The sequence below is a fragment of the Haematobia irritans genome, chromosome 3 (assembly GCF_050003625.1).
Source record: "Haematobia irritans isolate KBUSLIRL chromosome 3, ASM5000362v1, whole genome shotgun sequence".
Lineage (NCBI taxonomy): Eukaryota > Metazoa > Arthropoda > Insecta > Diptera > Muscidae > Haematobia > Haematobia irritans.
The window spans coordinates 226,353,196-226,379,473 of NC_134399.1; the positions used below are offsets into that span (position 1 = coordinate 226,353,196).

The 26,278-nt window shown below is 34.1% G+C and overlaps 2 protein-coding genes across 6 annotated transcripts in view; one reads left to right on the plus strand and one right to left on the minus strand.

Moving 5' to 3' along the window:
• The window catches only part of bves (popeye domain cAMP effector bves), a 58,820-nt gene that overhangs the window by 662 nt on the left and 31,880 nt on the right, over positions 1-26,278 (plus strand). For all 4 annotated transcript variants that reach the window (XM_075298212.1, XM_075298213.1, XM_075298214.1 and 1 more), the window contains exon 2: positions 5,534-6,347. In XM_075298212.1, coding sequence (XP_075154327.1) covers positions 5,766-6,347 — 582 coding nt within the window. In that variant the 5' untranslated portion in view covers positions 5,534-5,765. The remainder of the gene's footprint in view (positions 1-5,533; positions 6,348-26,278) is intronic.
• LOC142227961 (uncharacterized protein K02A2.6) lies at positions 8,306-18,277 on the minus strand. Of its 2 annotated transcripts, XM_075298208.1 has the most exons (3): positions 17,356-18,277; positions 11,465-11,706; positions 8,306-9,683 (listed from the first exon to the last, which is right to left on the minus strand). In XM_075298208.1, exons 1-3 carry the CDS (start codon positions 17,892-17,894, stop codon positions 9,232-9,234), a joined length of 1,233 nt encoding a protein of 410 aa, XP_075154323.1. In that variant the 5' UTR covers positions 17,895-18,277; the 3' UTR covers positions 8,306-9,231. The 2 variants fall into 2 exon arrangements, with proteins under 2 accessions (XP_075154323.1, XP_075154322.1); XM_075298207.1 differs by lacking the exons at positions 8,306-9,683; positions 17,356-18,277 and adding an exon at positions 12,037-16,565 and having other exon boundaries at positions 11,569-11,706.

Genomic DNA, 26,278 nt, shown 5'->3' on the forward strand with positions numbered 1-26,278 from the left:
GCATCTTCGTAAATATATAAAAAGAAGTGGTCTTGTTCTTAAACCACAGCTTTCGTTCCTAACACTTTGTGTCGTAATCGTATTCAAAAATTCCTCACATTGGGGTCCTTAAAGATTTATTCAATTTTCAATGGAACAATATTTGTTCAAATATGGTGTTATATGGTAGTAGTAGTTGGTGTGTAAGCGATGACTTCACCCTCTAACCAAAAATGCCTTCTTGTCGACATTGATGAAGCAAGAACCACCTACATGCATATGTAGAGACAGTACAGCATTGTTTGCATTAATAGCAGAACAAGCTCATAAGAGCTTTAAAAAAATTAACACGAATTTTATTGTTTTATAGTTTCACATATACAAAAAATCGCCGATATTTTGTATTTCCATGCATTGAAAAAATAAGATAGCAGCTGCATGCCAATGGCCCTACGTCCTTAATTTTGCTTTACAAATTAAAGATAGATTTAGGAAGGAGTTTTTTCCTTCAATGAAAATCTACTTAAAATGAGATCTGCATAAAAGTTTCGTATATTTCGTATATATAATACCCACCTTGGGTATTATGTTCGAGTTTATCCGCTAAAATCGCAATTTTTTAATAACCCAATTTAAAGAATATTAACTTTGTGAAAAGTAGCTTTGGACTATTCCTCATCTAGTTATTATAAAGTTTGCAGCAAAAAACGTTTTTATGATTTATTTTTTTATTTTAGCGGCTAAACTCGAACTTAGTGCCCACCTTTACATTTGAAAGCTTTCCTATTTTAATAGGCTCATATTCGTTCATAGTCGAACTATTGGGTGTGTGTTTTGATCCATGAGTTTCGAACATTTCGTATATCTTTCGCGGTCGACCTATAAAGGGTATGTTTCGACACTTAAATAGATTAGACCTAGTGATGCATTTACAGTAACAACTGACTCCATTGTCTATTGTAAAAATGGGCTGATCGGATTTTATATTTTTAGAACGAAGTCACGATCTGACCAGATCAGAATACATTAAATTTTGCCTTAAAAGAACTAACAACTATTATTTCGTCGTTAGTTGCAATGATTATCATGCATCTTTTGTCCTCGAGTGTTCATGGGTGGTCAGTTTCCGTGGAACACCAAATAGTTTTGCAGCTTCGATTTATCTCCTTTCCGTAATTTATCTTTACCTAACCTGATGTTCAGAATTATTTCGAATTGCAAAATTAAAAGCAAAACGACTCTTTGACTTTTTCAAAACTTTAATAGACCCACTTTGGACTTTGGCAAAGGACGACTTTTCGATTTTTAATGGGTTATAAAAATTCTTATAAGTGAATAAGAGAACAACACCTTGTAGCGCGTATATAAAGGGTGATACGGTCAAAATTTGGTCAATATAAACTTGACGTATTTCTTTCAATTTTGCATTTAAAAAAACCTGAACACCCCTCATTTTGAAGGTGTGTGTGTAGAATGTTGCTCCTATTTTGATTTTTGGAATTCACTCTTCAGTTGTCAAAATGCCGTCCAAGCAAGAAGAGTAGCGTATCAAAATTTTGCTCGCGCATCGCGAAAATCCGAGCTACTCGCACGCAAAGCTGGCAAAATCGCTAAAAGTTGCCAAATCAACCGTTACAAATGTAATTCAAATGTTTGGGGGACGTTTGTCGACAGCCAGGAAGTCTGGAACGGGGGGAAATCGAAAACCGGAAGCCGCTGAGACGACAAAGAGAGTTGCCGGTAGTTTCAAGCGAAACCCTAACCTCTCTCTCCGAGATGCCGCAAATATTTATTTATTTTTTTATTTTATTTACGACAATACAATAAGCCAGAAAGGCCAATAATAGCGCATTGCCTCTATAACTAATTAATTATATAAAATCTAAAGTAAATTTATCATTTAATTAAATAACAATATGAATGAATTTTTAGAAAAAGTGTAGAATATATAAGTGCAAACCAAATAAGCAAAAATAAAGCAAATAATAAAAATAAAAATATGGCTAAAGGTTCAAATAATATCCACCAATACTTATTCCAGAAAATAAGGATAACTACCATTGGCAATGACAGACATTTTTATTAATTAATTTATTATATAAATCATTCATTCAAAAACCTCTGTAACAGGAATTGCTTAAATTGGTAAACAGTAAAGTTGAAGCACCTCAGTGTTAACGGGAGAGAATTCCAAATTCTAGCAACGGACACTATGTACGATCTCTCGAATGTAGAACAGGAAATCTGAGGTATGTTAATCTGTGGGTTCCTAACAGAATGGGAGAAAATAAATTTCGAGAGTAAATCTGCGGGTGACGATCTCTGAATAGCCTTATAGAAAAAAATCAGTTTACGCAATGAAACATATTGTTCAAAATTACATCCAAGGAATTCTCTAACATAGTCACTGACATGATCAAACCTACGAAGACCTTATACAAAACGCACTATTCTATTGACGATAAGCCTGATCCTGTCTCTATTATAGTGTTGAGTGCATGATACCAATTCAAGGCAGTAGTTCACCTGAGTCATTAGGAACGCAAAACCCATCATATGTCTCACCGGAAGAGGCAAATTCAGTCCACAACAGTACAATTTCCTAAGTCCCAATGTGACCCTGGAAGAAACATAATCAATATGGTGACTAAAGTTCAAACAATCATCACCCCTAGGCACTTAGTACTGTCAACGAATTCAATATTAGTACCACACATATGAATCCTCGGATATGAAAACAAACGATGACCGGTACGGAACATAACCGCCTTAGTCTTGTCCGGATTGGGAACAAAGCCATTGTCCGTCAACCACTCAGAAAGAGACCGCAAATTATCATTAATCCCTGACTCAAGAACAAGTGAAATTCCCCTAAAGCCAGTAAAGATCAGCTGAACGTCATCTGCATATAAGTAGGGTCTGACCACGTTCAAATCTAGGCAATCCACACAGTCATCAACAAACATTATGAAAAACAGTGGTCCCAACACAGAGCCCTGGGGCACACCACAAGACAGATCTGCCACATATGAATCACGGTCACCCATACGCACAAACTGAGACCTTTTTACTAAGTATGACCAAACCATCTTACATGCAGATGACGTAAAACCATATTTCGTATGCAGCTTCCTTACTAACATTGAATGATTCAGACGGTCAAAAGCCTTTGACAAATCCAAGGACACCATAACACAATCATCGCCAGCATTCAGCCTCTCCCTGACATACTCCGTCATAGTTAACAGCATTGCAGCTGTATTGTAACCCTTTCAACGAAACCTACGTCAAAGCCGACTACATGCAGCTTCCGGGACAGGAGTTTTATACGGCAAAAGGAATGGGAAAGGCAACAGATATTTTCAAGCACATAAAACTGTCAAAGTTCGCAAAGAAATATCTGGTTTGGCAAGCCATCTGTACCTGTGGCTTGAAAAGCAGCATTTTCATAGCTTCCGGGACTGTCAACCAAGAAATTTACGTGAAAGAGTGTTTGAATAAACGTCTGCTGCCTTTCCTGAAGAAACACGGTTGTTCCGTACTGTTTTGGCCGGATTTGGCATCTTGCCATTACGGTAAAAAGGCCATGGAGTGGTACGCCGCCAACAACGTGCAGGTGGTTCCCAAAGACAAGAACCCTCCCAACACGCCAGAGCTCCGCCCAATTGAGAAATACTGGGCTATTGTCAAGCGGAACCTAAAGAAGACCAAAAAAGCTGCTAAGGACGAGCAGCAGTTCAAGGCAAACTGGCTTTCTGCGGCGAAGAAGGTGGACAAGGTGGCTGTACAAAATCTGATGGCAGGTGTCAAGCGTGAGGCCCGGCAATTCGGATTTGGAAAAGCGAAAGCCTAACTGAATATTTTTCCTGAATTTTATACTAATTGAACTTGAAAAAGAAATTTAATTTGATTTTTTAAATAAACGATTTCACCGATTTACCCTTTACTGTTGGAGCCCTTATGTACCTAATGTTGGGAACAAGGCCAGATTTGGCGTACTGTGTTGGCTTCCTCTCAAGATGTTTAGAAAAACCATCAAAGGAAGATATAACTCGCATAAAAAGAGTTTTTCGATATATTTCTGGCACTTCAAGCTACTGCATTCAATACAAAAGGCAAATAAAAGGAGAATTACAATGCTTTAGTGATGCGGATTTTGGACGATGTCTCAAACTGGAAGATCCACAATAGGAGTTGTAACTATGTATGGTAACGTTGTGGTATCTTGGAAAAGCCAACGACAAGCAATGGTTCAACTTCCACAACTGAAGCCGAGATAGTTGCTGCCTCTGAAGCTGCTAAGGAAGTTATTTGGCTCAAACGTTTATATACAGAACTAAAGCGTTTAAATGATGTTCCGAATTTGTATATAGATAATTCAGCTGCTGTTAAACTAGCACAAAATCCAGAATATCGTAAGAGAACAAAGCATATCAGTTTGAAGCATTTCTTTATTCGCGAAAAAGTCTCTCAAAAGAAACTGAAAGTTCAACAGATATCTACGGAAAAGCAATTATCTGATTTGATGACGTAGCCTTTGCAACAAACTAGATTGGCAGAGCTTTGTTCTTAACTTGGAGTACAAACCTCTAACATCACATAACAAGCCACCGTGGTGCAATGGTTAGCATGTCCGCCTTGCATACGCGAGGTCGTGGGTTCGATTCTTGCTACGACCGAACACCAAAAAGTTTTTCAGCGGTGGATTATCCCACCTCAGTAATGCTGGTGACATTTCTGAGGGTTTCAAAGCTTCTCTAAGTGGTTTCACTGGAATGTGGAACGCCGTTCGGACTCGGCTATAAAAAGGAGGTCCCTTGTCATTGAGCTTAACATGGAATCGGGCAGCACTCAGTGATAAGAGAGAAGTTCACCACTGTGGTATCCCAATGGACTGAATAGTCTAAGTGAGCCTGATACATCGGGCTGCCATATAACCTAACCTATCACATAACAAGGGAAAGTGTTGAAGTACCATTTGGAAGTGTTATGTGCTGTTGTATATTTTATTGTATGAAGTAGTAGTTTTGAAAATGATATTGAAGTTTGTGTATAGATTTTTTCCATTCAGTACAAAATAAAATTTAACTACAAAAATTTTTTTCCAAATTTTTTCAACTTAACAAATCGGTTTTCTATGTTGGTTACTTTTAATAAAAAAGATAATAGGTCGACTTCGAATTGATTGAAATATAAGCATTGGATATCTTTTATTTTAAAAGATTTCCTCCCTTTCCAACTAATGATTGTTATGACTCATAAAGGCGATATATAATGACAAATATACAGTGCATATGCTTGTGTAAAATAGCCCGCATTTCAAGACTATGAGTTTCATATATTTTCCTAAAATTCGTTTTTTTTTCTTCTTTGTATAATTTTCACATTGTATGGTTTGAATTAAATAAATTGAATTTGTTTAAGAAGTTAATTTGAAAAAAAAGTAATCAAATAATTAAGAATAATTTTTTTGTTATCGTAATCTTAATTACTAAGTAACTTATTAGCTTCTTGAATTATAAATTGAATAAATGTATCGTTTATTTCATTACAGTCACATGAATGCCGAGTGCAATAAACAATTATGCTCGATAAGCATGAATTATTTGTCTTTAGTAGTAATATTGTATACGAAGAGGAGATCAACAGATTCGCAGTTGTCAGTATTGCGAACCTCATAGTTAAAAACACCAAAATTCAAAAAACCTAGTAACAAATTGTCCAGAATCGGATATTGGTACAATAGTCGTCAAGCCTTAAATACGATTGAATCTCGTATAACTGCAATGCTGCTTATTGGCGCCCTTGCATTGGGATTAGTTGAGTCGACAAATTCCAGTTTAGGAGTAAATAGTTTACCTTCTAGTACGGCGGCTAGTAATAGTATTGGCGCCAGTGATGGAAATGCTGTGATGGATGGCGTCCCCTCGGCCGTTTCAATATTTTTACCCCCAACAATGAATGCTGCTACTGGAACGAATGGTGGTGGCAGTGGAAATGGCGGTCTCATGGTAACAAACGGAGGTGCAATTTCCTGGGACAGTAATGCCACAATACTATCCGCAAATCCAGGCGATTGGTCAATTGAACAGTGCCTAATATGGCAAAGACCCCACCATATGTATTTTCAATTGGGAAATGCCTTTTTGCTTTTGGCTTTTTTAGCTCCACATCGGCCTTTTGGAATTCTTTGGCTGCGTTCAATGCTAGTCGTGGCGGCTGTTCTACTAGCCATGTATGGCTATTTAATCGATTGCGCCCAAGACATAGTACTGTGGTCATCTCTGTTCTTTGGAATTAACACAATATACCTGATAATTGCATTATGTAGACTGCGGCCAGTGCGTTTTGAACGGGAAATAGACGCGGTAAGCAATATACCTTCATTACTTTATTTACTATTGTACTACTGTATAATTATTTTGGTTTTGATATTTTAAAAAGTTTATGGAGTATTCAAACAAGGAAAAAGGTTAAAAAGGACTGAAATTTAGAAAAATAATTTAACACCACTTATTGTTTAGACTTTAACCCTAGAAAATTATCCTTGGTCAAAATGACGACGCTTAATTTTATTTTCCTTCGAAAGTGTATTTTGGTCGATTGGTAAATGACAAATTTAATTTATACTAATTTAAATATTTTATGAATTTTTGTTTAATAATTATTAAAAATGAGCTAAACTAAATGTTGGTTCTTATTTTTGCTTTAAATGTATAGCGCCTTGAAATAGGCCGTAGTCAGTGGTGACGTTAGTGTACATAAAATAAGGATGACTTTACTGGGTTTAACAAATCGCCAAAATTAAGCCAGTTAGAACCCATCCCCATTCACAGAGGTTTCGTTGAGCGTTTACCAAACAATCAGTCAAATTATATATAAATTTAAACAAAAACTCTTTTGCCGTAGCAAAGGAGAACAATTCATTCAATTGTAGTGCTCTTATATTGCACGCACGTTGGATATTGCTGACATTCTACAACAAGTCATAACATTTCCAATCATTTACTTAATGCATAGAAATTGGATGTGAATTTTACGTGGATGGTACTTAGCCTAAATAAAAAGAATAAATATTTCGTAATAGTGGTGGTTAATTGTTCAACACAGTCTCTTTTTAATTCGGTACTCTTGGTCCAGCAATTTTCTAATCCGTCTGAAAAATACATTTTCTTAAGTATAATAGACCTCCGGGAGGCGACTGATATTTATAACGGGACCAAATCAGAAGAAAGTAGTGGATGTTGGAGCAGTATGTATATCAATTAAATCATGGCAAGTCGAGGAGGTGTTAGCCTGTCCAATAATTCAGCATAGCACCGTTCTATAATCTGGCGATTAAACAGCGTCAGACGCTATTCTGATATTGTTCAGAGTGAGCAAACGCTCCACCTGACAGAAGGTTGCAACATTTTGTACATTTAAAAATTAATTGGATCACTTAATTTCGTGATTGAAGACACAATTTTTTCTGTGTTCAAAAGATTTAATTCCTACAGAACACTAAACCGGATGGAGCGTGTGTTTCAAAAATTTGTTCAACACAGTCTCTTTTTAATTCGGTACTCTTGGTCCGGCAATTTTCTAATCTGTCCGAAAAATACATTTTCTTAAGTATAATAGACCTCCTTTCGTGATTGAAGACACAATTTTTTCTGTGTTCAAAAGATTTAATTCCTACAGAACACTAAACCGGATGGAGAGTGTGTTTCAAAAATTTGTTCAACACAGTCTCTTTTTATACCCACCACCATAGAATGGTGACGGGGGTATAATAAGTTTGTCATTCCGTTTGTAACACATCGAAATATCGATTTCCGACTATATAAAGTATATATATTCTTGTTAATTCGGTACTCTTGGTCCGGCAATAAAAATAAATTTTCTTAAGTATAATAGACCTCCGGGAGGCGCTGATATCTATAACGGGACCAAATCAGAAGAAAGTAGTGGATGTTGGGGCAGTATGTATATCAATTAAATCATGGCAAATCGAGGAGTTGTTAGCCGCTTTAATTTTCTTATTGGATTGGTAGCCTGTCCAATAATTCATCATAGCACAGTTCTATTATCTAGCGATTAAACAGCGTCAGACGCTATTCTGATATTGTTCAGAGCGAGCAAACGCTCCATCTGACAGAAGGTTGCAAAATTTTTTACATTTAAAAATTAATTGGATCACTTATGTTAATTTCGTGATTGAAGACATAATTTTTTTCCTACAGAACACTAAACCGGATGGAGCGAGTGTTTCAAAAATTCTTCCCTTATCATTGAACTAAACATTGAGTAGAACAGTGTTCAATTGGAGTAAATAAAACAAATATTATGAATTGCAATATATATGTATTTTTTATAAGCGGTCTTACCATTATTACAATTTGTTTATTTCTTTTAATTGGTTGAACAGACTTCTTCAAATAGCTGCCTTATGTTTATAGAGACTCTTACAATCCTATGTTATGGGCGAAATTCGAATTAAAATTATACCTGTATCAATTTATGTATGTATGTATTAATTATACACTTTAAATGTCTCTGTGTATCATGTATTCATGACAAATTCGAGCATCGTTAAATAACAGAGGATTGTAGTACATTGATATTAAATTCTGAATAAATCAAGAGAGAGAGAATGAGAGTGAGAGATAATGTATCACAGATCTTCCAGTGCGTAGTCGTACTTAATAAATCGTATTTAATAAATAATACAATAATGCATATGAGTGTTCGGATTTTGTGGTTGAAAGTGTTGTCGTAATTTCGTACCGCTTAGAATAATACTTTCTATCTATCAGGATGATAGGAACACAAATAATATTATTTATAACTTATTCTATTAGGTTTGATGTAATTTCAAATGCTCTTAAATAGGTTAGTAATGAAAATGGCAAAATGTTTTTAGATGAATTGAATTGAATATAAAATTTGACTAATTACAACTATAACAGCAGACATAATCTTCATAAGACATTAATCAGGATTACATACTGACTAACTAAATCATCTGGGCTAACTTTTGTGATATTATGGAATTTAAGAAAAATATATAAAATGTCTAGAAATGTAGATTACATATATTTTTGGCATATGATTGTTGATATGTTGGTTTAGGTTGTATATATGGCGGATATAATTTTGTACGCTTTACATGCAATTAAAAATAATCGGAGGCCTTCCATGGAGGTCTTCCTCGTAAATCTATTATAATTGTTAATATCTATATATCGTTTGTTTTGTTACTAAGATCGCCTAAAGTGATATCTGTATTTTGCTAGCTATGTAATATAGCTGTAAACAGCTTGCCACCATTGTTATTAAGTTACCCATTGCTACAGTCATGTGAACACGACGAAAGGCTTTGTGTATGCGTTGATAGTGTGGACATTGTATTAAATCGCCTTGTACAAGACTTCCAACTTCACTTCCACTGCCAATGGTATCCTCAATTTTGTACTTTTCATTCATTAGATAGAGTAGAGGTGGCACCAGATAAAGTCGTACCACCATTTCTATGGTTCCTGTAACTGATAAGGCACCCAGTTGCACACATTGTGGTATAGTCCAGGAATTAAAGAAATATTTCACAAAGATTATAAGCATTGTAACACTCAGAACACTATTTATAGCAAAGTATTTGGGGAATAATATCTTTTGACAGCGACCAAACATATGACGAGGCAATGAAAAATACAGCGATAGACCTAAAACGATAATAAGAAATTAAAAGATCATTAATTTTGTTCTGATTAAGATAACTACATAAATATCATAAATAAAGTTATGGCAAATAATACAATGTAATAAAAATCATATTGGTAGTTGGCTTAAGTTATACACTCAAAGAAGTTTGTTAAAGAAAAACTTGCTAAAAGTATTTGTAGCAAATCTGAGATGAATTAACCACAAAATTCGATGGAAGTCTAGCTATACTGGAAGTCTATTATGATAAACGTGGTAAACTTTTCTCTGCTTAAAAACTTGTTGGTGTTTGGTCGAAATTGTGGTTGACCCAAGACCCTTTGTATGCAAGTTAGACATGCTAATGCATTGCACCACGATTGCCTTCGTTTGATTGAAATAAACAAAAATCTAGAAGCTGTACTCTCTCAGCAAAGCTAGTGCCATTTCTGAGTGCTTTAAAGCTTCATACCAGGTCAATTAGTCCCCGAATAGCGCTACTGATTTTAGATTTTAGTTCGCCTTAAAGCATTTATAAATTTGACAGTTTATGAATAATAAATACTAAAATGCTAATGTTGTCTTTTTCCACTCTTGAGAGTGGGAACCATAGTCTCTCAGTTGATATCTTTCTAATTCAATCCCAATTTATCGTATCTAAAAACTATTTAGGTTATTCAACCATTTTTTGTTGATCAACTGCCTTCACCTCCTTCAATGCACATTTCATCAGATTGAAACTTAACAGTATATATCTATCAAGTTCGTAGATCGTCTTTTTTAGGTTAGAACTCAATAAAAAATGTTCAGAATAAATTTTTGAATCATTTTTCCCATTATGCCCCTTAGAGACTAATGGCGTTTTCGATTCGCAAAAAATATGTTGCCTTGGTGTTACCCTACTTTTTTCCTCATTGCATTTTCGACCAAATGCGTCATTCCAAAGTTATTGTTAATTCCTAATATTGTGAGAGATACAGGATCCAAAATCTATCACAGTGTCCTTCATATTTTGCTATCAATTTCGAGAATGTTGCACCTTTTTCCCAATCGAAACCGCTATTACACTAGATTTTTTTTTTTTTTGAAAAAAGCGGAATTTTATTAAAAATAAAATGAAATAACCAAATGATGGAAAAGCATTTTGTCAGAAAACCATCTTTTGAATTGTGTAATTAGAGAGAATGGAAAAATAATTGTATAAAAATCTCTATGCAATCGAAGAAGCTTTGATGAAAATGAATCACATTGTTTCAATCATTCGTTATTTATTTATTTATTTATATTAATTTATTATTTGTTAACAATCAAAACATTTCAACAAAATATATGACTCATAATCCTTATGTAATCATATTTCTTGTTGCTATGCTCCACTATTGCAATTGTATGAATATGTACACCTGCACTTTGCGGCGGTTTCCAATTATTATATGCTTCTATAGAAATATGATCGAATAAAAATCTTATATGATCGACAATCTCCACATATTTGTTGGTAATAATATTTTATAATAATGTTTCAAACTTTCTTAATTAAAAACTAATATGTGCCAGTTTCTATTTTGTTTAACAAAATATGAAGGGCATTATATGTGTTCTTGTTGCTATGCTTCAATATTGCATTCGTATGCATTTGTAAACCTGCACTTTGCTGTTCGAACAGAAGCAGGGGTTTTTCAATTCTATATGCTTTCAAAGATAAGAGATCAGTTGTTGGCGGAAGATCATCATACGAAATAAAAAAATTGATTTTCCCACATTTATTGGTAATAATATTTTAAAGGATAATTGTAATCGTTACCTGAGACAAATGTCATCCATATTTGAGAGCCAAAATGCATAGCAAATGCTCCTAGATAAGCAATCATTGCCAATGTATAGTTTACTTTGGGCGTTGAATGTTGTTCATATGTCGACGATTTTGTGACATTTTCTGTTTGCTTGGAAGTACCATATATTAATTCAGGCCAAATTGTAAACAATACTAATGATGGAATACAAATGGCTAGAACATGAGCAGGTTGTGTAGTTTTCGTTAGCAATCTATTTGAAAAAAAAAAGAAAAAGAAAACGAAAACAAAAAAATATTTAAATATAAAAAAAGTTGCTGTTTAATGACTTGTAATTTTATTAAGCTTTTGTTGTGTATTGAAATTGAATATAACACGCGTTAAATAAGATTAACAATAATATTAATTATTTATTCAATAATGGTTACAATGGAAAGATGTTGTACAATTGAAGTATTGGATACGAATGAATATTCCATGATAAAAGATTACATTATAGTGAGAGAATAAAAAGTAACGAGTGTAAATACGGGTTCTGTTAGTAACAGATACGAGATACTATTACATAGAATAACAAGGTTACCATGTCCATTAACGACACTATAGTCTCCCAGGCTAAAAACGGATGTGGTCTGAAAAATGAGCTGGAGGCCTTCTTATGCGGCTCGATCTTCTTAGTGGTGTGGATACTCCACGTGTTTGTTGCTGTGAACTTGTAGCTGGTGTAAGTGGAACATTGGCAGGATTTGTCACACGACATTCAATTCGGACTTCCTCAACAACAGGCTTTGGTTTAGGCGGCAAGTCAAACGTTACGGTTTTAGTTGGCTTTTCCACGTTGGATTTGTAAATTTGGTTGATGTGGCGTTTGAGCTCATATCCATTGTCGAGTTTTATTTGGTAATGAAGATTTCCAAACTTTGCCTTTACACTTCCAAATTTCCATGAAGGTTTATTTTTATCGTACCACCGTACTTGCACCCTGTCTCCCAGGCTTAATTGGCGCACTTTAATAGGTGAAGGAGAAGATTTTAATTTATTCCATGGACGAATAGCGTCTAATTTAATTCGTAATTCTCTACCAAGGTATAATAAAGCTGGACTCTTACCATCTGCTAAAGGTGTTGCTCTGTAACGATAAACAATTTCTTGAACTTTTTCAAATATAGTGGCTTTATCATTCTCCATCGCTTTCAGTTTGTATTTCAACGTTTGGACGTATCTTTCTGCAAGTCCATTAGTCGCCGGATGGCCAGGCGCAATGAATTTTTGGATAATACCATTCCGGCTACAAAAATCTTTGAATATTTTACTTGAAAATATTGTGGCGTTATCCGAAACCAAAATTTGGGGTAAACCATGAGTGGCGAAAATATTTTGTAAAAGAATTATAGTTTTTTCAGTGGTTGGAGCTTCTCTAATCACTCTTACTTCCGGCCATTTTGACTTAGCATCCACCAATACAAAAAAGTAATGATTTTGAAAAGGGCCAGCATAATCAATGTGCACCCTTTGAAAATTCTCACCTGGTTCTTCCCATTGATGTGTGATTACTTTGGCTGGATTCTTCTTCACTATTGCGCAATTTGGGCAAGATTTCACCAAATTTTCAATTTCGGCATCTATGCCTTTCCAAAAGCAAAACCTTCTGGCCAACTGTTTCATTTTGACTATGCCAGCATGCGTATGGTGAAGTTCGCTGAGAATAATTGAACGAAGATTGAGAGGTATTACAACACGATCGCCCCGGAATACAATTCCATCTTGCAGTGAATAACTTGGATCCACATTCTTTCCGCTCAGGAGGTTCTTCTTCAACTGTAAAAGTTCAGGGTCTCGATCCGTTTCTTTTGCTATGGTTGCGGCTGTCACCGTAGTAGAAGAAATTTGATTGATAGTTTGATCTTGGATGTTCTTCACTTCTTCATCCAAAAAGTGGTTGAATTTTGATGAACTTTCGATTGGTGCTCTCGACAGACAATCCGCGTTGGTATTGTGTTCACCTCTGCGATGCACTACTTTGTAATTAAAATTTTGAAGAAATGAAGCGTATCGAAGTAACCTTGATGACGTCATCGCTGGAGTTTTTGCATGTTGGTGAAAAATTCGAGACAGTGGACGATTGTCTGTTATGAGGGTAAATTCTCTCCCATGTAGATAATTGAAAAATTTGTCAACACCAAAAATTATTGCCAATGCTTCTCGATCGAGCTGACTATAGTTTTGTTCGGCTTTGGTTAAAGATCTGGAAATAAATGCGATGGGTCGCTCCTCCCCATTCACAATATGTGATAACACTGCAGCTATTCCAGTTGGACTGGCGTCACAGGCAAGAGTGAGAGGCAAGGATTCGTTGTACGGTACCAAAACCCTATCAGCAACGATTTCTTCCTTGACTTTCGTAAATGCATTTTCACACTGTGGTGTCCAATTGAATTTTCTTCCTTCTTCTAAAAGTTTTCGTAACGGCGTTGTTATTGTAGAGGCGTCAGGAATAAATTTTGAATAATAAGTGACCATTCCCAGAAAACGGCGTAATTCATTTACATTTTGAGGTTTTGGAAGTTCGACAATAGCTTTCACTTTGTTTGGGCATTTTGAAATTTTGTTGTAACTCACAATATATCCTAAGTATTTTAGTTTTGTTTTGAAATATTCACATTTATTTTTATTTACATGAAGATTATTCGCCTTTAGCCTCTCCAAACACTTGACCAATCGATTCTCACACTGCTCTAGTGATTCTCCATGTATTATAATATCGTCAAAGTAGGAAATAGTCCCCCCTAAACCTTGGAGGATTTGGTCTAAAATACGGTTGAACTCACTCGGAGCCGTTTTTATGCCAAAAGACAATCGATTCATACGGTATACACCTCTATGCGTTGAAATTGCTTGTATCACTTTGCTCTCGTCATCTACCTGGACATGTAAGTATGCTTTGTAGAGGTCTAGTTTGCAAAAATATTTTGAATTTTTGAGATTGTTGAAGATCTCGTCGATTCTTTTTATTGGATAATGTGCTGAAACTAGTTGTGGATTGACAGCTACCTTGTAGTCAACACATAGGCGAACGTTGCCATCTGGCTTTGGAATCACTACCAATGGTGACCCCCAATTACAGGTGTTTACCTTAGTGATGATGCCATCCCTTTCCAAGCTATCCAATTCTGCTTCTACCTTCTCACGCAGTGCGAAGGGCACCTGCCTTTCACGTACAAACACTGGTTTTGCACCTTCTTGCAGCTTTAAAGAGCATACTGCATCGGGAATACAGCCCACTCTTTCTTCAAAAATGTCGCTGAACTTTTCCATAATTTTGTCAATCGAATTTACCATATATTTTCCATTGCCATTGCCAGAACGTTCCAAGTCGATATCATTTAGATTTATGTTTAAGTGGCGAATCCACACTCGCCCTAACAATGCTGTGTGCTTTGATGAAACCACGTACAATTCCTCCTTTGATGTGTTGTTTTTATATTTTACATTCACGTCCACAACTCCAACAGGCTGGAACACATCGCCGGTATATGTTCTGAAAGAAATGTTTGTCTTCCTTAAAGGCATTTTCAGATGTAATTTGTCGAACTCGCTTTGTGGTATGAGCGTATACCCCGCTCCAGAATCAACTTCAAACACTTGATTTTTCCCTTCGATCGAAATAGTTGTATAGAATTTTTGTGTATCCACCGTTGATATTTGGCTTTGCTTTTGATAGATATCGATAACATTGTTTACACCATAAAAGTTATCGGTGGGGTATGTTCCATCATAAGAATTTTCTGAGTCGCTATCGATTGCATGTGTGGTTGAATGTTTGAGCTTTTGCTTAATACATACTCGCTGAACATGGCCAATCTTGCCACACGATTGACACTGTAGGCTGGCTTTTTTGATCCTGCAATCATTTGAAAGGTGATTAGTACGACCACAACGCAAACACATACCTTTTAATCCTAATTGATTATAATCGATTTTTACTGATGACTTTGATGATCTGCCACGGTCTTGACTACGATGTCTACTTCTTCCTCTTCGATTGCTGGTTTGTTTTTGTATGCGATTGATTTCTGCAGAAGATGATGATGTTGATGGACCATATGACATTGCTTTATTGTCCACTTTTGCGGCCTCTAATGCTGTAGCTTTTTCTACAATTTGTCTGAATGATGCATTAGGGGTTTGCAACAGTTGTTCACGAATATGGCCATCACGAATACCTCTAATAAACTGGGCTCGAAGAAAGATATCAGCAACTGATTTTTCACAAACACATACAAACCCACAGTCAGCTGAACGTTGTTGTAAAACAGAGACAAAATCTGATACGGATTGATTTTCATTTTGAAGTTCGCTCAGAAACTTGTGTTGTTCTACCAGAATATTTTTTCTCGGGCAGAAATGAGATTCTAATAGCTTAATAATTTCCTCATACTGCAATTCACTGACGTTTTTAGGTGCAGCTATGTTGGAAAGTACTGAATATGTTGGTGATCCAATGTATTGTAACAAAAGCTTTGCACAGGTACTTTTGTCATCAAAAACATTTTTGAGTTGAAAGTGAAGTTCCAATCGCTCTTTATACGTCTTGAAATTTTCTGTTTTTGGGTCGAAGACATCGAAATTAGTTATAACGTTAACGCTTGTGGTGGTGGCGGTTGCCGGTGTTGAAATTGTTGCCTGTTGATTTTTCATGGCTGTCGCCATAGTGTTGATAGCTTCCAATAATGCCGCTAATTGATTCGCATCCATTTTAGGTTATGGCAATTGAATTTATAAATTGATTAATTAAAGGAAAACTCTTATTCACAGTTTGATAAAATTGAGCTTTATCCTCGTCGCCAATTCTTTGTTGTGTATTGAAATTGAATATAACACGCGTTAAATAAGATTAACAATAATATTAATTATTTATTCAATAATGGTTACAATGGAAAGATGTTGTACAATTGAAGTATTGGATACGAATGAATATTCCATGATAAAAGATTACATTATAGTGAGAGAATAAAAAGTAACGAGTGTAAATACGGGTTCTGTTAGTAACAGATACGAGATACTATTACATAGAATAACAAGGTTACCATGTCCATTAACGACACTATAGCTTTCATTGAAAAGAAAAAAAAAAACACAAAGCACAAACATGAGTATCAATTGAAAGAGATTTTTGCATACATTCAACATCCGGCCATCAAACCAGCTCGTATGAAATTCAAGCGACAACTGAATGGCGTACGTGCGAAAACGCATGCAATTTTCATTGTATGAACCAAAGCCACCAAGTTTAAGCATCTGGCACACTAGCCGTACCTTGCGATATTGGCACGAATCTAAACTAGCATCTTCTAACTAGTTACTATGTCTCCACAATTGCATAGTAGTGTTGCTCTTGCAGGGTATATCCATCTACTAGACATATTTTCTGCTTATAACAACCTACAGCAACACTGGGAGGACGACTATGGTATGAAGATAATTTCATTTTTGTGTTTCTTAAATGACATGACAACTGATGAAAATTAAAAAAAAACTCAAATTGCTCCGGGCGGGGAGGGTATATCAGAAAATCTGACTGTAACAAATTGGCGGTTGAAGTTGATATCCATGGAATATGAAATATGACATTTGTATACTATATATGATCGCAGTGTCGCTAAGAGATAAGCAGAGGGTGTGCGCATAAAACTCTTTTTTTCCAGCTTTAGCTTATCAGTTCTTGACGTCATATGAACTAACCACCAGATACGTCACAATCTTGTTTTTTTTTATTTTCTTCATGCAGTTAATACCTTAAATGTCTGTCAACGCACTTCATTGCTCTAGCAATACTTCTTTCTAATTGACGTTCTATTTTATTTGGTAACAACTCTTGTGTAAGACAATGACATTTACTCACGTGTATAGTTTGCTTTTCTGCAGTCTTCTTATTGTATGTTGCATTTGAAATGTTAGATTTTTCGTAAACTGTGTGCCTTTCGCCAAGATATCCTCATTGTAGATGGCTTCTGATGGAAGTTTTTCAAAGTGGCCATCCAAATTCGTAATATCTGAAGTATTGCCATTTATTTGCAAAATTGGAGTACTTTCCAAAGAGGGGCGGGATGAAAGAGTCAATTCACCATATTCGTTTGAAGGAACTGCATTTGAATTCGGCAATGGCTCTTTTGTTGATATAGGTGAAATTAGTAACCCATGGGCGAAGGGACATTTCATTTGAAATATTCCCTTAGGTGGTGTGGTTTCGACGGCAGCAGTATTTATATCTGAATGTCCTCGGTCCACAAGGTCTGTAGTATTTTTATTCTCGGCATAGACTGCTGCATCGGCCACCCGTCGCCTTATGGTGTATTTCACAGCTTTTACAATTTTTTCTGGCATTCCATTTTCAATGCACTTATTGATTTGTTCACTCTCCCGTAAGGAATTATGGCACATTTTTTCAAGTTCACTTCTACTTTTTTCAAGTTCACTTCTACACTACAAATACTTTTTGGTAATCTAAATTGTTTTTATATATTTTTGTTTAAAATATCAATATCCCTTATAGTTTATCTTTTTCCACAATTAATGTTAAAGAAACCAAACACAATTTAAAGATACTACTGTCTCTTCCAATGCGCTTTAATTTTCTTGTTTTTTTTTTTATTTTGTTTAATATAGGTTGCAGTTAGGTATGAAACATGGTTTTTAGTTGTTGACGGCGGCGGCGGGAATGGGTTGTTGAGTTATTCTTTTTGGCTTTAAAATTCTCTGTTTTGTGTGCACAGAGAATAGCCACCGACGACTTTCACACTTTGAGTTGATAAGTATAAGTGACTCGTCAAGCATATGTGCCGAAGCTTATATTTTCCCACATAATTGTGTATAGCGAGCAGTGTTGCCACAAAAAAGACTTAACTTCTGGCCAAAATTGTCCAAAAAAAAAAAAAAAAAATTGATCAATATTCAAACTAAAAGTTTCATAGAAAATATTCCTTAAATTAAAAAAAATAGTCACAAGCACTCGTGATCGGTCCAGGGTGTCCAAAACCGATACTGGTAAACCGGATTCAATTACGCAAACCGAAATCGGATAGTGAAAAAATTTGAATTTTCATTTAACCGCGAAAAGCAGTTTTTGACCATGTGTTGTAACATTTTTTCGCTAAGTAGCACAAAATTATCTTTGACTACACCACTCCACGAGTTTGCATAATATCCTTTGAAAAAAAAATTTTAGTCAAACGGGCAAAATAAAAACCGGCTTTTCAAAAATCGGGCTTTTCGGATAAACCGAAAACCGACTTTTCAAAAAAAAAAACCGTTATTTGGACTGCCTAGATCGGTCACTAGCGTCCTATGCGGTAGGTTTGAAACTAAAAGCTGATTGTCACTAGTACAGGAGTTCATTCAATGATACATAAAAAGGCCGTTAGGAATATAGGCGGTGCACAGAACATCGAAACCGAATGAATAAATAAATATATATAAATAAATGTCCTGTACAGAGAACAAAAACAAAGATTTTTGTGGACTTGTTTCATATTTTGGAGACATATTGTAATATAATTTCGTAATGAAATAACTCCCTAATAGGGGAGATATTTTATTTTCTTAAATTTTAAAATAATTTATAAAAGTAGTGGAAGTAACCGTTATTTTTACCAATTTTTTGTGTATGTCAGCTATGGGCAAGGTATTGAAGTTCAGTTAAAATAAAAAAAGAGAACCGGTGAAGATATAATAATGAATTACAAATTTATAAACGGATGTGGGAAAAATAATAGATTGCTCTACCCACAAACAAATTCTGAAATGATCTACATTTTCTTTCATACTGGGTTCACTTTTATCTGGGTATACGTTTTAGATAAATAAAAAATATTTTTTTTTTTTTGGAAATTGTATTGAGGCATTTTTGGAGTCAAGTATTGGTTGTATATATAATTCGATATAATTTGACGATTGCAAAAGCTTGTTGTTATTTGTTGTTGAAGCGCACGACTTTCAACAGTTCTTCCACAAACGTTTGTGGAAGAACGTTTGTGAAAGAACTACAAACGTTCTTCCACAAACGTTTCTTTTTAGGAGTTTCCCGGGATCTCTCAGAAGATTTTTTCCACTTCCGATGAACTTATTATGGATCAGTCTTAGAAAATACACTATCTCGTAGTTTAAAGTCAAAATTTAAATTTTGGACAATGAAATGTCACAAAATAATGAACAAAAAATAAAAAAAAAACAATGAAAGTAAAATTAAAAATGTCACCCCCACGGTGGTTTGAACTTGTGTCTGATGACTTTTTCACTTCCATTGAAGTTATTTTGAGAGGGAAAATTACTAAAATTTTAAATTTTTATTGAGTTTAAATAAAAAATATATATTTCTACAAAATCTGTCCAGCGTAAGGTCTTGAGTGTTCTACGAAGGATTTATTCTACTAACATTTATTTGCCACTTGGTATAAGTATCGTATAGCTTGGTCGCTACTCATGCCGCAGGTACTATATGGACTCGAGGTCTATTCGGGTACTACATCTGACTTACTTGGATGTATTGTTAATTCTGTGGCGAGATTTGTATTTGGCGCTAGGAGAAGGGAACATATATCGGGTTATGTTAGAGAATTGTTAGGATGTTCTTTCAGGGATTTCGTTAAGATTCGCATATTTTAGTGTTCATTTTTTAAATGCTGATTGTCACTACCTTTGACTTGAAGTTCGACACTTCGTATTCAATGGCGTTTGTGGCTGAGTGTGCTAATGCGTTCTGTTATGGTGGCAACAAACCCAGGTTCAACTCCTGGTCGGAACGAATTTTTTTTTCCAAATTGTAAAAATAAGATATTAAGAAAATAAAAGTGTAACAAAATATATAGATAAAAATAAAAAGTGAAATTGGTACTTATTAGTTTTTCTTTTTAATTTCTTCATTCAAATGAACTTCCATGGCACAACTTCAATAGCATTGCAAAGGATCTAAAGACGGAGTACTTCCGTCCTATGACAAGCCCATGTAAAATTCATTGAAGATGATCCAAGTTTGCACTACTTCCGGATGACAGATTGGGGAATCGAAACTACTTTTTTGGAAACTCTTATTTAGAGGAATTATTTTGGAAATTACATACGAAAATTATTCTTCCCAAGTTGAACCATTTTTCACCACCACTGTGAATCATCTTCTCATATAACTACAATCCCTTAATCTTATTTTTTGATTTCGGTTTGGTAAATATGCTAAAAGTTATGTACTAGATCCCATATTCATAAAGTTTAAAAAAGAAAATTCATTCAAACTACGTTTTCTATCCGTTTTTGATATGGCATAAAATTTGATCTAATAGCTGGCAACATTGGTTTATCTTTTATGTTTGAGCACCACTATCCCATGTTAACAATTATGTTTGCATTGCTGTCGCTGTTTGCAGAAGACGTGCCTTCTTTGTCTACGTCAGTAATGATCAATCCTTCGCTGGGGTAAGTTAATAGTCTTACGCTCTTTCAGCCACTTGCTGTTGAGACAGCAAGACATATGGGAGTACGTTATGTTTGCTTCGTCTGCTTTTTAATTTGTACATTGAAAAAAATTAAAAATTCTGGGAATCAAAAACGTAAAATGTATATTTTTGAAAAAAGTTGGAAATTATTTTTTTAAAGTCTGGTTATCTTATTCTTAATAATTTTTCTTAGTGAACTGCTGAATTGTTTTTATTTTATTAATATTACATTACATGTTCTCATTTTGCTTACATAGTGTATTCTATAGGTGCTAAACAATTCTCCCGTGACCTAAAAACTTGAAAAACACAAAACCATACATTCGCTCAACCATATGTTCACAGTTTGATAGCTCATCCACCACTAAATGTTTTAAACTTTTTTTGGTTGTGTATCTTTCATATTGCTCATACACGCACATACACCCACATTTGGAATTTTGGGGATTACTGGCCTACGTCAACAATTATGACCCCAGCGATATTTATATTTTTTTCGTTTTATTCGGAAAAACAAGAATGTATCACATGCCATTGATGCTAATTTCATCATGCTCGAAAATATTTACTCAAATTATAGATAAGAGGACTAATGGACTTTTGACGATCGTCAATTGTTGTTTATCTCTCTTTGTTTGTCTCTCTTTCTCTGTCCCTCTCATACTCTTTTGAGTTCTCTTCAATTGCAGTGTTTTGGACATTGCTATTAGATTTGATTTATTAGAGTCACGCGTTTATGTTGTTTACTTGTACGATATCTGATGTAAAAAAGGCGAACTCGTCAGGTACTAAGTGCTCTTGCTTACTTTGGCCATTATCGTCCCTTAATAGGATATTGAAGTGTCATCATTTCCAATTTAATAAAATTAAAATAAAAAAAGACAAATCTACCACATTCATCCGGTGATTTATTGTACATCTAAAATATAGATATTTAGATTCAGCAGAATCACCCAGAAAACTGAAAATGGGATTTTTACCTTCATGAATGGAAGTTTTACGTGCTACTTGAATTTGCTATTTGCAAATTGCAATTGTCATCATTGTTTCCAGGTGTTGTATTTCCTAATCAAGTTTCTTCTGTAGACTATAAAGATATAAAATTGCAAATTGCTTGATCACATAGAAACAACAAATTAATTTTCGTTGATATAGGGAACATTACTAGAACAGAACCGAACTGGAAAAAAACATTGGGATTCGTATTAATTCCATAGGAAGAATTAACATAAAGACTTCAGTATTTTCCGTGTCTGTCTCTCTGATATTCTGATTTGATGTATTATCACAATAAAATTATTATTTTATTTATTCATTCACAAAAGTAATTACTGTTGGTAAGATAGTAAATCTGCGATTTAATTTATGAATTATAATTATACAGATAATATAATAGATTTCTCAAAATTTTTAAAAAACAAACAACAATATTCTACGAAGGAAAGTTTATTTAATTTAAGCTTTAAAATAACCTTTCATAAGTGGACTGCTCCCGTTAGTGCCGCTTCTAAGAGGCTTCACTGTAAAGACATTTCTTTCTGTTCTCAGAAACGAAATTTTAGGCTTTAAACCAAACAAAACATACTAGAGACAGACTACACATAAAATTTTTTTTTTCTGATTCAATCACGAAATTAATTGATTAATTTTTAATTGAAATGTCTTCAATCATAGAAATGATAGTATCAATTAAAAAATTAATTGACAGTCAAAAAAATAATTGATCCAATTAAAAAATTAATTGATACTATTAATTTGTGTGATTGATTTTTATTTCAATTAAAACATTTGTTGATTCAATTAAATTTTTAATTGAATATTTTTTAAAACTCAATTAAGACTTTAATTGGAAAAATTTTCGTGAATTTTTTTTCTGTGTAGAATCGATTGTCATAATTTAATTTGAAAGAATAAAAGAAATTTGTTCGTTTGTCCAGAGAAAGTTATATTTTCTCTACTTTAGAGTATGAGATGTGCACCTGATACAAAATTGTTGTAACTCACGAAAATTGACGGGTTCTGGATTGAATCACTTTTTAATTTATATCGTAGGGGAGACAAACAAACAAATTTTACGAGGGCTTCTGTTCGCGAGTAACATTTCACGCTTACCATTTTAATCAGGCTCACAAGCTAAATTATTGTGTTTGATACAAACGAAATTGATTGCGGTTTTAGAACAAAAATTTGATTTGGTGCGAAAATAAAAACTGTATAATAAATAATTTTTTTTATAAAACTTTTCGGAGTGATATAAAAAAACTATAACAAAATAACGTTTGCTGCACACGTTTTCCATTTTTTTTTTGCGTGTCAAAATCTACACAAGTATTTTCGTGAGTCAGAATAGAATCTTCAACAGGATTTGCGTTTGTCATGCAATTTCTTGGCACTTGTGCTTGTGTGACTTCTTGCGATCGTACCGGAGCGTGAGTGAGCAAAAACTTTCTATACTGAGTGAGTGCGTGAAATTTCACAAACATGCGCACTTCTACATGCACTGAAAAAAATTGTCATGAACACATGCAGAAAAGGAATATGATAACCTCAAATATGTTTCTAGGGTATGTAATTTTTGGACGTGAGACAAGGAAATATATTTACACACAAATAATAAATTAACATCGTGCTTAAATTCAATATTTCTTGTAACTTTGACTATAAAGCTAAAACATTTTAGAAATAGGAAATAAGAGATGTATTTCAAGACTTTCAAAATTAGGTTTTAAACGCGCTTTTTACTTGGAACATGTCATATTTTATAATTGAAGTCGAGTCTGAGTTTAGAAATTTAATTTTGTAGTTAACAAGTTTTTAAAGAACTCTGATACCATATGACGACAAAAGCTGAAAAAAAAACTAATAAAAGAATAATTGCTTCCATAAAATAAGTAAGCAAAACTCAAATTTACTGTAGAGACAAAATATTTGGAACCTCAAGATTTTTTTCAGTATGCTGTATTCCATTCCGTTTGTAAAACATCGGAACATTTTTGATTATATATACATTAGAAAAATATAAACACGTTTAAATTGGATATATTGGTCAATGTTTTGAATCATACGCACAAAAAAAGATCACCAAAATTTTTCAAATTAAAATTTTAATTGAATTCTAAAAAAATCAATTAAAAATTTTAAAAATCATCACGGAAATTAATAAATTAAATTTTTAATTGTATCAATTAATTTTTTTTATTGGCGTTGGTGATTGATACGATCATTTCTGTGATTGAAGAAATTTTAATTAAAAATTAATTGAATAAATTAATTTCGTGATTGAAGCTAAAAAATATTTTTTTCTGTGTATAATCAATGGGCGCCAGTTTACTTTATATGGGCACATTGGGCATATTTTCATAAGAAAATTCGAAACACTACTTAAAACGCTTAAGCGAACTTCGTATATTCAACAATCCTATTTAACGTCAAGAGAAAAATGCGTTTGTCTAAAAGAAAACTCTTCTTTCAGTGTACAGGGTTTGTTTTTAATGCAATTAATATGCTGACAACAAATATATTTTGGTTATTCGAAGTAAGGCATAACTTACAAGAGAATGGAAAGAGAGACAAATAACACTCTTGGGAGCGAAATGCATTTCTTAAATTTGTTTGACAGTTATTCTCTTAAATTTGCACTATCTGCCTTCCTGAGAACATTGTGTGTATGTATTATCTTTGTCCTTAGTGTATGCAACTAAATGCACTCGTAGAACTTTATGGTAAATCTCAATTGGATTAAATTATAACTGAGATTTAGTGAGCGAATATTTTGCTTTTTGGATTAGCGAAAAATAAAAGAAGAGTACTTCTTGGCCTACGTGACACAGTTGATTTCGTTGATGTCGGTCGCTTGATCTGATACGATTATATTAGGTTGTGGGTCGACGGTTCTGGGTTTATTGTTTTGATGTTTGCTGGCTGCTTTGTCACACATAAAAAAACGCTTGAACATATGATATATTGTGAATTATCCCTTGAAAAACTGTACATACTATGTATATGTATGGTCTTTTGTTAAAAATCCCATAAAAATGAAATGATTCGTATATTTTTTATAGTAAATTTCCCATTAAAAACGACTCATTTGTATATGGGCGAAACCGGTACGCAGATGTTGTAGAACAATTGTGGTTATATATTTTCATTGTACTTATGTTGATATCATTTTATAAAACCTATCAAATTAAACAAAATAATATAAAATATAAAAATTATTTTATAATTAAAAAAAATTGAATTATTGTCACTGCCATTACAACTGCTCAATGTTATAAAGGAATGTAATAAATGGAGAAAAGGGGAAATTAGAAGCAACTGCTAATTTCGCCGATTGTTATTTAGTAGGGATATAAAAGTCGACTAAGCAATCGACATTAAAATGCATTAGGAAATTGGCTCTAACCTACTTTTTCTATTGGCCAACTATTTTACTTTTAACGAAAAAGTCAGCGAAAGGGGATGGTGTATAAATCTTTCTGGTAAGGCATACCTTTTGTTTTTAAATTCTACCCATGACTTTATTGGTCATGAAAAGGATAGGGCCTTTTCGGAAACGCAGTGTTGCGCTGCAACTGCTGCGCATCACATTCATAATTGCAACATCCGGCAACACTGCAAGCGTCATATGTTCTAAAATGCAACAATGTAGCATATGTTGCGCAAACGTAGTAAAAAACACGCAGTATAAAAATGGCTGATGCAGAGAACGAGTAAGTATTAAAATTTTCAATTTATTTTTGTTTTTTATATATTATATTATATGTTTATAATATTTTTATTATATTTTTATAATTTTTTAGGGTAGAGGTTGATTCCAAGACAACTAAATTAATAGTAAGAGCACGTTTGGATATGGAGGGCGACTTTGCGTCAGGCCGAAAAAAAAATCAGTGTTATGGAGCAAAGTGGTTGACAAAATTAAGGAAAATAAACCTGATTTCACGCTCACGAAGGAGCAGACAAATAGGAAATAAATATGCAAACGACCTATAAAAGAATAAAAAAGAGAAACAAGGAGACTGGAAGAAACGCTACTAAATGGGAGTTTCGCTTTTTATACTTTCGCTTTTATACTTTAGATATCTTTTTTTCTGTAAATAACATAGATTTGACCCATTTGAATAGTCATCTAATTCACAAATAAAATTTATTATATACTTTTCCATTTGTGGTGTTTTTGCGTTCTAAATTGCAAACAAAATATGCAACAAAAAAGCAGCTGCAACAGCTGATCGGCAACAGCTGCGCAACAAAATCAATGTTGCGCAGCAGTTGCAGCGCAACACTGCGTTTCCGAAAAGGCCCATAGCCTATGTTGTTTAAACAATTTTTTTATAT

Bases quoted from the DNA above. Each gene is read 5' to 3' on its own strand.
- LOC142227961 (XM_075298207.1), bottom strand. From the start codon at position 16,208: ATGGATGCGAATCAATTAGCGGCATTATTGGAAGCTATCAACACTATG.